Source organism: Gastrolobium bilobum, unplaced genomic scaffold (genome assembly GCF_033153095.1).
Source record: "Gastrolobium bilobum isolate Gb01-03AN ecotype WA unplaced genomic scaffold, APGP_CSIRO_Gbil_v1 utg1266, whole genome shotgun sequence".
Taxonomy (NCBI): domain Eukaryota; kingdom Viridiplantae; phylum Streptophyta; class Magnoliopsida; order Fabales; family Fabaceae; genus Gastrolobium; species Gastrolobium bilobum.
The window spans coordinates 205,651-218,409 of record NW_026898770.1 but is presented as its reverse complement, the minus strand read 5'-3'; the positions used below and the strand labels follow the sequence as shown (position 1 = coordinate 218,409).

At 34.5% G+C, this 12,759-nt stretch overlaps 1 protein-coding gene across 3 annotated transcripts; it reads right to left on the bottom strand.

Annotated features, from left to right (window-relative positions):
* Positions 1–6,270: 6,270 nt before the first annotated feature.
* Positions 6,271–11,648, bottom strand: LOC133283942 (uncharacterized). 3 transcript variants are annotated; one of them, XM_061480872.1, is made up of 10 exons: positions 11,545–11,648; positions 10,966–11,072; positions 10,593–10,828; positions 9,814–9,931; positions 8,968–9,042; positions 8,749–8,875; positions 8,068–8,648; positions 7,811–7,959; positions 7,268–7,354; positions 6,271–6,650 (listed from the first exon to the last, which is right to left on the bottom strand). In XM_061480872.1, the coding sequence occupies exons 2-10, from the start codon at positions 10,984–10,986 to the stop codon at positions 6,539–6,541; spliced, it is 1,506 nt and encodes a 501-aa protein (XP_061336856.1). In that variant the 5' UTR covers positions 10,987–11,072; positions 11,545–11,648; the 3' UTR covers positions 6,271–6,538. The 3 variants fall into 3 exon arrangements, with proteins under 3 accessions (XP_061336856.1, XP_061336857.1, XP_061336858.1); XM_061480873.1 differs by lacking the exon at positions 11,545–11,648 and adding an exon at positions 11,247–11,481; XM_061480874.1 differs by having other exon boundaries at positions 6,272–6,650; positions 8,749–8,872.
* Positions 11,649–12,759: the final 1,111 nt, after the last annotated feature.

Sequence of the window (12,759 nt, the reverse complement as noted above, 5' to 3'; positions counted from 1 at the left end):
AACCTTATGGACAGCATGTTAAAGCCTTATTATCGTTCCTATGTCATGTAGAAAAGGTTATGTGAATGAATATCATGAGCACCCTATGAATGCTTAATAACCGATTCTGTTTGGGCGTAGAAACTTTGGATTTGTTCACTGTTAACGAATTGTGATAGTTAATTTAAGGTCAGAAAAGAATCCTAAAAACCGATTGGGAAGTAAGGGTGAAAAGAGCGAAAACGTATGTTGCGTAAAAGGAGTAATGTGACGAACGTTTCTGATTTGTATGCTTTTGCTTAGGTACGCATAACCTTTGAAGGTGGACTGTTTTCGCGGCTGTTTGGTAATTAATTGTAACACGCGAGGTATGTGTTAGGTGGTATTACCTAATGTGATTATTGACTAGTGTATAAAGTTGTGACATGTTGCTCACATGTGCCTAGTAATGATGTTGTGTTTATGATGAAAGTATTCTGCCTATGGAAATGTCTTGAAGGTAAGCTTGTGATGAGATGAATTTATTATGTGGCAGCATAACATATATGTTATGATAAGGATGAATTAGTCATGCATAAAATACATCATATTGCATCTCTTATTTTTGTTTTGTGCGTAAAAACATAGCATGGCATGCATATACAGAATTTGTGTTATCATTGACACTAAGAATATTTATACAAATATACATACGATTGAGCACGCATCATATAGGCATACATCGGTACCAGGGAAGGGGACATTTGGCTTCCGTCCGCATAGGTCACAGTTGGAATTCACCCTTGAGGGAGCCATTATGGAATATCCACTGTGTATGTATGCGCACGACGGTTCTATGAGCGTAATGAAGGCGTTATATACGCATTATGATAAATATGGCGTTAAATACGCACTATGATGATGGCTAATTGGATTGTTTGGATAATTGCGTTAAATACGCACTTGGATTGTTTGGATAATTGCTGTTGAATTCTGCTGTTTGGGCATGTTGTTGCTGCTGTTTTTATTTGATGGATGACTGTATTAATTTGAGAAACTTGGACTACGGTTGGATTATGACTTTATTGTTGTTTTATGATTTTTATGACCAGCAAGTATTTTGGAAACAGATTTTAGAAACGTTTGCGAAAATGGTTTTTGACGTTTTATTAAAGTGCTGAATTTTAAACAGATTGGCGAGCACTTTGCGAGTTATGTTTCGAGGGGCTAACGACCTCCGATTTACTTATAATTTATATGCACGCGAAGCCCCATGTGTCTAGTTTCTGATTATAAAAGTTTTACGTGAAATTCTGAAAGCTCGATTTTATGCGAATTTTTCAAGACAGCAAGGTCAGTCAGCAAAAATAATATTTTTAGCAAGTTATGCATTTTAAAAATGTCACTCTGATTTTTGTGAGAAACCCGATTTCAATTTTAATTTTTAATTGGCAACGTTAAATCAATTTTTCAGTACTTAAGTAGTACAAAAGAACTCTAATTCCGCTTAGCAAACAACTCTCTTGGATGCATACAAGGGAGGGTGTTACACAAACAGAATACTTTGTTTTTAAACTGTTATATATGAAAGAGTACATATCATTTTTGGTCCTCAGCAAATTTTACCATGCCCGTTTTAGCCCTAGCAAATAAAAAAGCACATCGTGGTCCTTAAAAAATTCAAAAAGGATCCATTTAGTTGAAATCGTGGTCCCTCACAAATTCAAAAAATACCCATATTAGTCTCTAAAAGGACTAAAATGGGTCCATTTTGAATTTCTCAGGAACCACGATGGGCCTTTTTATTTGCTAGGAACTAAAGTGGGCATCATAAATTTTGCTGAAGACTAAAAATGGTATTTACTCTATATGAAATCAAATTATATTTGAAACTAAATTACTTAATAACATATATGATATGCTTAAAAACATTATGTGTTACTAAAATTGGTTACAAATTATAAAATTTGGAAACAAAAATTAATATTTTAACTATATAATTTTTTTCAAATACTTACTTTTTAGAAACAAACATAAAAATAGTAAATATTTTTAATTTATTATTATATTTGAAATTGCTATTGGGCATTAGACGTATATGAAACAATTATTTAAAGAAAATTATTTTTATGAGTACAGTGGGATATGAATTTTTCATGATAAAGTATAATATTTAAATGAAATAGTTTTGTTGAAGGAAAGAACAAATGATACAAAATTGTTGAGTGGAATGTTGTTTGCAAAGACCAAAATTACATGAATTGTGTGGATTTCTCAATTGTCGTTTCCTATACAATTGAAGCTTTATTTCAAATCTTGCTTGTTTTGAGCCAAAAGTCGAATATGTCATTTTAATTTTGGAGGAAGTTGCAATTCGAATGACAAAATGGAAGATTGAAGGAATTTATGCGGAAGATATATTGAAGAATGAAAATAGAAGGGCCGCCACAATAATGAGTAATTATCATCTAGGCTTTTGAATGGAGCAAAATAAGAAAAATATATCATTTAAATAAGAAAAATGATCAACTATATATGATGCTAATCAACCCCCTTGGTTAGAACCACATCACTTTTCATTCATATTGGGTAATTTTCTTTTTTTATCCAATCAATCCAATTGATTGATTTTCATAATTTTAGCCAATCTTAATAAATTTGTTTTCTTAATTTGAGCCAATCAATCTAATTAATTGGTTTTCTTAATTTGAGTCATTGTCATCATATCTGATTTAATGTCTATATTTAAATTCAAATTTCAAATTCAAAATTCAAACTAATTTTATTAATTTGTATGTAACCCATATAATTTAATTGTTTTAAAAAACTTGCTTTAAGATGGAAAGTTTATACTTTTCAAAAGATTTCAAATCATTGTATAAATTACACGTGGCAAAACCTTCCACAAAATGGCTCTGAATTATAATATAGTATAGATTGGTTTCATAATTTATGTAAAAGTTTTTTTAGTAGAATGTATTTGTTAGAAAAAAAATTAAAATATTAAGATTTAAGCCGTTTATATATATAATGGGAAAAACATCTATCCTTTTAAAGGATATGTCATTTTAGATCCTCGCCGTTGATTTTCGTCCATCAATGGTTTTAATTTATTGAGTCAAACTTATTATTAATTAATTAATAATTTTGACTCAATAAATTATAATCGTTGATTGACGAAAATCAACAATTAGGATCTAAAATGACATATGATTATATCCTTTAAAAGGATAGATACTTTTCCCATATATAATTTAAGAATTATCAAACATAAAAAATGCATCTTTTCTATATTTTCTAAATTCTTGGGCCAGTACAATTAGATAAGTCGGGAGAGGCCCAGTGCAAGACAGTTAGCCTCGGTTTTAATCTCGAATCTGATAGAGTCAAATGGGCTCATGACCCAACGAAAACATACAAGCGTGTTATGGACTTATGGGCGTGTTGTTTATATATATTCGGTAATTTTTAAAAAAAATTACCTCTCCGTCTCTAAGAGATATATATTGCACTTTAATAAATTTTAATGGAAACAAATTCTAAGTGGTGTTAAACAATCATAAAAAATCCTCCTAAAGGATATTTCTTTCGCCGTGTAAGTGTCACCGAATAGTTAGTTTTGGACATCATATTATCAATTTTAAAATTTTAGAAGATATAATGAAATTTTAAACACTTTGCTATCAACTTTAGAATTTCAGTCAGAATTTTTATTCCATCTCATAAAGTCAAAAGTCGATAATAGAAATCCAATACTAATTATTATGACATTAAGGATGTGCATGACAATCATTTTATTTTCTGATAAGAAACAATTATTTTCTATTTATATGCCTTGGAATAGTTTCGGAGAAAAAAAAAATGTGTTTGATAACATGTTCTATTTTTATTCCGAGAATTAGAATTATATTTGATAACATAACAAATAATATAATAAAAAATAATTTCTATTAAATATAAAAAAAAAAAAAAATTTGGATCATCACTTTCCTTTTTATATGGTGTGATTGTGGTGGTGGCGGCCGCGGGTGGGGGCATGGTGGTGGCGGCGGTACGGTAATGGTGGTGGCAGTGACGTGGTGGTGGGGGTTGTGACGGCAGTGGTTGTGGCGATGACAGTGGTAATGGTGGCGGCAGCTGTGGTAGTGGTGGGGATGGTGGTGGTGGAGGTGACAGCAGTGGCTGCGACAATGGTGGTAGGGACGGTGGTTGGTGGCGACAATAATGGTAGCGATGGCATGGTGGTGGTGGTGGTGGTGATGGTGGTAGTGGTGGTGATGACGTGGTGATGGTAGTGGTGGTGGTGACAATAGTGACTGTGACGATGGTGGTGGTTGTGGTTGTTGGTGGCGGCGGCGGTAGTTGCGACAATGGTAGTAGTAGTTGGTGACAGTGGTGGTGATGGTAGCGGTGGCGTCGTGGTGGTGGTAGCGGTGGTGATGGTGGTGGTGGCAGTGGCATGGTGATGACGATGGTGGCGGTGACGGCAGTGGTTGCGATGATGGTGGTGGTGGTGGTGACGGTGATAGTAGTGGTGGTGGTGGCGGGGGTGGTAGTTGTGGTGGTGGTGACAGTGGCATGGTGGTAGTGATGGGTGAAGGTGGTGGTGATAGTGATGGTGGTGACATCATGTTGGTGGGGGCTGATTACGACGACACTAGTGGTACGATGGCGAAGACGACGATGGTGGCGGTGGTCGTCTTGGGATGATGGTGGTGGTTGTGATGATGGTAGAAGTGAAGAGTGATTGAAGGATAAGTGTTTCTCATTTTGTGTCCGGGAACAAAAAAATAGAAATTTTCTTATTCTTTTTTCTATTTCCCAGCACAAATTAAACTTGGGAACAAAAAAAAAATCGATTTTACCAAACGAGTTTTTTTATCCATTTACGTTCCCAGGAACAAAAATTTTAAAAAAAAATTGATTCCGAAAAGATGCATAAGGGTGTGCATAACAACCATTCTATTCCTTAGCACTGTTTCTGAAAAGAAACAATTCTTTTCTATTTCTGTGCCATGGAACAGTTTCTGAGAAAAAAATGTGTTTGATAACATGTTCTATTTTTATTCTGAGAATGAGAATTGTGTTTGATAACACAACAAATAATATAATAAAAAGTAATTCTTATTAAATATAAAAAAATTCTGGATCATCACTTTCCTTTTCACATGGTGTGGTTGTGGTGGTGGCGGCGGCGGTACGGTAGTGGTGGTGGCAGTGACGTGGAGAAGATAGTGGTGGTGGTTGTGATGGCAGTGGATGCGACGATGACGGTGGTAATGGTGGCGGCGACGGTGGTAGTGGTGGGGGTGGTGGTGGTGGAGGTGACGGCAGTGGTTACGACAATGGTGGTGGGTATGGTGGTTGGTGGTGGCAACAATGGTAGCAGTGGCATGGTGGTGGTGGTTGTGAAGGGATCATAGTGGTGGTGGTGGCAGTGGCTGCGGCGGTGGCAGTGGTGCTAGGTGACAGTGTTGGTGGCGGTGGTGGTAATGGTGGCAATGGCGTGGTGATGGTAGTGGCGGGGGTGGTGTAATTGTGGCGATGGTGCTGGTGGCTGCAACAATAATAGTGGTTGGTGACGTGGTGGTGATGGTAGTGGTGGCGTCGTGGTGGTGGTAGTGAAGACGATGAGGGTAGTGGCAGTGGCGTATGATGGTGATGGTGGCGACAGTGGTTGGTAAAAGAATTAACTTTTAATCTTCCTAGAATTAGTTTTTTTTTAATTTGAAAAAGAATTAACTTTTGAAAAAAAAAATTTAAAAGTATTATATTTAGAAAATTTAAAAATGAGCTTACGAGAATTGATTTTATTTGAATGATAAAAGATATCATTTTCAAGTATAAATTTATGAATTTGATATTTATCATTTTAAATGACATAAATTATGTTATTTTAAAAGAGAGATAACACATTGAATGAAAATAATAAGGTAAAAAATAAGTGATTTTTTTTTAATTTAAATTTAAATAAAAAGATTATTTTGCATCTATCTCTCCCCTAAAATGACATAACTATATGTCATTTAAAATAACAAATACTTTTCCCTAAATTATTTATTTTTTTGAAAAAAATTCAAGCCACACTTAAAATTTACTTATCCCAAAATAAATCTCATTAACCATAATTTATTTCGAAAACCAAACAAATTATCCAAACATCTGCTACAAAAGAAATTAATTCTTCCGCACCTCAAACCCAATTTTGACCTTAAAAAAAGGACATTGTGGATGAATTTACAAGCACTAAGCTAGTAGTTTCCAGCATTAGCTCCCCATGAAATAAAAAAAATTATTAGTTGAGATGATTGTAGTTGTATGACGAATAATGAAAAATAAAAATAAAAAATTATACAACTACCATAATTCATTTAATAAAATGTGACTTACTTTTGCAAGTAACTCAAACTAACATCAGATTCGAATGTGAGCAAATAGATTTGTTATAATCATTGATGAACTGACTTTGGCAAATCTCATAATCAAACAACGCTTGGAACAAGGCAATTGAATTTCCATTTGAACCAATGACAAGGAATGGAAACCAAAGTATGGTATTTGGTGTTTAGATGGTTACTCATCAAGCCTGCGCGCGCTTCTTTGACTTGGCCAATCGTTTTCTTCGCTCTCTTTCTTCCTCCTCTTCTATCAACCTAAGTTGCTCCTCATCCTCCTTTCTAGCAATTTTGGCACTGCGATTGTATATTACACAGAATCATCAGCACCCCAAAATATTAGATTTTTTTATTAATTTTTATAGTAAACCCAAAAGATTACCAATATATTAAATACATTTACTTTTTCATTTAATACTTTATTAAGTAGTAGGAGAATTACTGGGAAGATACTTGGGAAGATACAGCATAAAATGATAATAACAGTCTTTGAGACTCTTCACGACAACCTCACTATTATTGGATGAAATCTCATACTAACCTTACTAATAGAGAGTGGTCCCAAGTTATTCAATGATACCAATATAGGATTTCATCCAATAAAAAAGTAAGTGTTGAAAAGAGAATGTATGAGAGTATGTACCAAACATTCCTCTTGCTCTTTATTGAAAGAAATCGTATGCTTACCAAAAAAAAAAAAGAGATCGCGTAAAGGGCGACATAAAAAACATACGTTATGCAAATCAACAAAAAATTAATAAATAAAAGTTTCAGAGTAGGCCCCGTTAATATAAAGAAACATAAGAAAAGAAAGGTTTTTCCCTCACATTAGGTATATTGTGCTCAACTAAATAAACAGGCAAATGTATAATTAACAAGTAGTATATGCGAAGTTTAAGTGTAGAGAAACAAACCTCCTCCTTTCCTCTCTCAAGATTTCATCAAAGCCTGCCTCCATATTATCATCATCTTCGTCGTCAACATAATTGTTGGGATTGTATCTGCAAACAATCAAACAAAATGATAATCAATTATTCTAAATCATAAGAATTGAGAAGGGGAGGACGTTCGGTGATAAAAAACGATTCACTCATTCAGAAATTGATCAATAATCAGGTACATGAAATCAAGCCCCACCAACCAAAAAAATGATGTTACTAATTACTATCAGGAACCCACTAATAGATTATTTTGACAAACACAATTCAGAATTCAAACCAAACGAAGAAAGGTATAAAGTTCAGTGGATATAGATGGGAATCTAAACATACCCAAACAAAAGTCAATAGCAGTCAAAATATGAACTGAATCTGAAAATTAATGAAGTAAAACAAAAAATAATTCTAAGTTTCCAATATTTTCTCTCTCCAATCTCTCAACTCCACAAAAAAAAAAAAAAAAAACAGCGTACAGAAACCAAGATTTTCTACATATAAAAAGAAAAATTAATAACTTACTGAAAGAATGATCTGATCATTGTGCTATAATCCACTCCACCCTCACCCTCATCCTCATCCTCATCGGGGTATCGTTTCCTAACCTTATTCTTGGGGCGGTGATCTTGCAAATCAGAATGCTTTGGAATTTGTTTAAGTGGCTTATTTATCTGTAAAGCAAATCAACATATATATTAATAACAGGATATATAGAACAAGTTCAAAGGAAAAAATCCTTAACATTATGCATATATGTGCATATGTAAATAGCATTATACCTGAGCTTTTGATGATGCCACTGGTTGTTTTTCTACCATTTTAGGTTTATTCTGTTCTCTTGAGTCTTTTCTTTGCTCCAGACTCTGCTTTGTAACAGACGAGTGTACCTTTGAAGGGAGAGGTTTCTGCATACCATTTATAGGGTTTTTTCTACCAGATGTAAATGATTTATTCTCCATGGTACTAACAGGCATCTTTGAAGGTAAACCTTTTCGCTCCACCGGCCGGCCTGGTCCATTTCCCAAGGTACTAACAGGCATCTTTGAAGATAAGCCTTTTGGCCCCCCTGGCCGGCCTGGTCCATTCCCCATGGAACTAACAGGCATCTTTGACGGTAAGCCTTTTGGCCCCATCGGCCGGCTAGGCCCATTCCCAATGTTGCTTCCGAGCTGTTTTCTAGAATCTGCCGATGCCTTACTGGACTTACTGGTAGAGCTTAGCTTATTATTCAACCCTGATTTGGGAGGTAAATGACTAGCCCCAGCAACAAATTTCCGGTCTGCACCACTTCCATGAACATGCTTACCACCATTGATCAAAGGTTGTTTACTATACCCTGCAACTTGAGCTGGTCTTCCCTCTTCAACATCAACAAAAACCTTGTATAAGTTTCTCAATTACAGTAATATGTTCTAACCCCCGCAATCAAACACCACAAAAACATCCAAGCAGCAACCTACCAGAATTGCGTACAGATGCATTCCGAGATGGAGGCTCTTTTGCAGGAGCTGGAAGCTCCGCATCATCAGACAAAAGAAATGAGTAATCTCTGATAACCTTAAGTTTCTCAGCTTTAACTTTCTTCTGCTTCAACACAATAGTTCATAACAATCATTTCAGAAGATGATTGCTAAACAGTTATGAATTACAAGAGAAGTTTTATACAATAGCTACAATACCTCACTGACTTTGGGTCGCTGATTATGAGCTGAAGACTTTGATACTACATTAGATACTTTATTTGTGTTCTTGCTCTGCAGACAGGAGGATTATTATGAGAAAGCTGCATCAAGGAAATACTACAAGGCAAAAAAGGCATTAAAGAACACCTAGCTGCTACATATTCCTGGTAATGGGAAAAGCAATGAGCGAAAGGCATCGAGCAAAAACAGACAACTACAGCAATTTGAAGAATGATATAAAAGCAAGACAAAAATTAGCAAGAAACTCAGGAGATATTTAACAACTCCTCTCTTCGTATACAGGAGCAGAATATGACAAATCTTTGACCAATCTCACTTCAGGAATCACTCCTAAGGGAGTTTCACAATAGGAAGTCAGGCTTAAGGAACTCCACATCAAAGTTAAAAGTTAATACATCAATAGATAACGAAAAATAATAAATAATTAAAATGAAAATCAAAGAAAAACACCACATATAAACCATTAGAAATCTTTTAGGCATCCCTCGAATCATATGATGGCAGGCAAGAGAGGGAAAGGAATCATATAATATATTTTAACAGCTAAAGATTTTTATGTAACTTGTTTTCTTTTGTTTATTAGTTTAATTTTTGGGTGCATTACTAAATGGGAAACAGAAGCCAGTTGCCATAAGACCCCAAACAATCATTTTACCACACATGACATCACACTTAAAAATAATAATAAAAATACTCAGCATACCTAAAATAGGTAAATCACAATTAATTATAAAAGCTTGAAATGAAGATTACTGATATCATACAGAGCTTTACAAAAAAGATTTAGAATGAATGCAAAAATTAAAAGTTCTGAATACATACAATGTGAGGTGAGTTAGAAAGCCTAGGCGTCAAATGCTGGTTTTCTAACAATGACTTGCTCTCTTGGATTACTCTTTGTGCAATAACAGGTTGAGAAGGGCCAAAAAAGGACCCATAACTGCAGCAACAGATAAAGATTGAGGACAACATTTTAAAATTATTCCTGTTAACAAATTACACATCTTATCCATGCTAAGCAACTACAAACCATATTGATGAAGAGCACAAAGCATGCACAATTATTAACCACACAAGCAAGAAGGTTAGCATAACAAAATCTGCAGCCTCAAAATTGTTAGAGACAGGAGATAACAGAAATTTTAAAGCCAAGCAAACCTGAATTGAAAGCAAGATAAAAGCCATTACTCATAAATCAAAATTAAAAATAAGAGCCTCAGTTAAAAGAACAAACAAATGTAGGTTAAATAAAGCAGAGTACATCAAATTATCAATAGACATGTAGAGAAAAGCCACAAAGTCGTTAGAAAAGCAGCTTCCAAAACTGAGGCAAATAAGATAATGGGATTATATTCCTGAAGCAACTGATTTCATACAAATTGCCTCGATAAACAAGCAACTTTATCAAATAAATGACACTATGTCCCCAAGTCAATGGTATGTTACTGTAGGTAGAAGATGCAATAGAACTTTCAGAAAAATAAATAAAAAGAACTCTTGAACCATATACCTAACCAATATAGGATAATTTTTTTGACTTGAGATTGGTTCTAGCATATAATGACTATGTACATGGTTAAAAAGACAGTTGCAAGACTAACTTATCATAAGGAAGTTTCTTCTTTCTAGCACTAGAATCTGCAAGGGAAGTACTATTCTCCTTCTTCATCTGCTTTCTAATAGAATCTTTCAACTTCTGCCTCAATTCAAGGTAGTCCAATTCTTCCTTTGTTGGCTTTCGAGGTTCTTCCTCTTCGTCTTCTTCCCCTTCGTCCTCTTCGTATTCTTCCCCTCCCTCCAGTCCCTCATCCTCATAATCATCGTAATCCTGTAGTTCCTGTAGATAAGAAATAGGAGATGAATATAAGGCATAAAACAGTTACCACAAAAGGTGACTCAATTAGGGAAGAAAGTAATGATAAGAAAACAATAACAACAATCGGAATCTCAATCGTTGAAGTTGAGAAAGCTTACATCTCTGTCATAGCCCCGCATTGCCTTTTCAAGTAGAACTAGAGAATCAACAATTACGAAATATTCGGAGACAAAAAATTAGGGGTTTGATTGATTGAAGGCCAGCTCTGTTGGTACCCATACACAAAGCAATGCAAATAAAGGTTAGATTCGAAGTTGAATTTCTCAGCAACTGTAACTGACAGTGTTAAAATACAAAATTGTAAGGGAAAGAAAAGGACCCGATAACCTAGAAACAAAAAGCTAGAATATTTTCTCAGAAACACTAAAATTAGGCTTACAGGGTAACAATTCGCTAAAATTGAAAAATAAAAAAATGCATGATTGTTTGCCGAATTGCCACACACTGGGAGGATCAGCGAGATGAATTAAAAGGTCCCGTAGCAAAAACCAATGAACAAAATCAACTGATTGATGAGAGGCACCCGCATCGATTGGGGATTTGGGGGAAAATAAAGAAGGGAGAAACGCAATAATGAGCATAAATTGAAACGGTGGGGTAACAATTGATGTTATGGGCGTAACGGAGGGAATGCAAAGGTCGAAAATTGGGGAAAAAAAGAATGAGATCTAGCATACCTTGATCTCTTCCCTGTGCAGCGATGGGATGGTCGATTAGGGCAGAAGAAAAAGAGATAAACATTGGGAGGGGAACGTCTTTTTATTTTGTTGTTCCAGAAATTTCCATCCCCCGACCCCCCCACTCTGCCCCTCCAAACTCCAACTTTCGACCCGACCCGACCCGATTATACCAAAAGGATAGAGCTTGCAAAGTGTATTTGGGCCCGTACATTTTGGCCCCTCTACCCAAAGAAAACAAAAAATAATTAACAACTAAGCCATTAAAATTGGTCTTGTCACGAGGGATCTAGATACGTTGTATTACGTCACGTGGTTAATTTTTATTTATAATAAGAAGATGTATTGGATTGAGATTTTAATGGATTATTTTTAGACAAAACAATCCATTGGTATTCAATTAAGATTTTAATTCGATTATGATTTTAAAAGATTATTTTAGAGTCCGTCCAAATTTAATGATATTCAATCAGAATTTTAAATAGAGAAAAAATAATCTTGTGGTATTCAAAAATCTTAAGATTTTAATGAATTTTCTATCGGTGTGAATTTCATGAGACTTTTTAATGAGAAATATAAATAAGATGTCTCTCTCACAATCTAACCCTAACCCCTAGGATTTCTTGTGATTTCTGTATTGCAGTGTCTTCTTCTTCCTTTGGTGGGTCAACCCGCTCGAAACCAAGTTCTGCCATAGGAGCTTCGTCAAAGCTCAAAAATAATATATTTTTGAGTAATTTTTATCACAAAATAACCCAACAAGATTTTAAAATTCATGTCAAAAACAGCAAATTTTGGAGTAATTTTTAAAAAAATTTGAAAGTTTAAAAATGATTTTTCAAGCTATTGGTCATAATTTTTCTTGGTACGAAAATGCATGATTTTTGTATTAAAAGTAACAAAAAAACAGTAAAAAAACAATAAGGGAACAAAAACCCCAAACCAATTTTCATTTTATATCAATGAAACAAGATCGATTTAAAGAAAAATTGAAACTTTTATAATATGAACCTTATGTTTCATAATAATACAATCATGAATCAAATTCCTTTGTTACAGGAAACGATTTCAAACAATTTTTGTGTCAACAGATCACTAAAAACTTGTTTTTCAAAATGTGCAAAGCAATTTAAGATTTCAATGTATCGATTGAAAATAATTTGAGAAATTTCTAAACTCATCTGATAAAATCCATAAATTCAGATTCGAAATTTT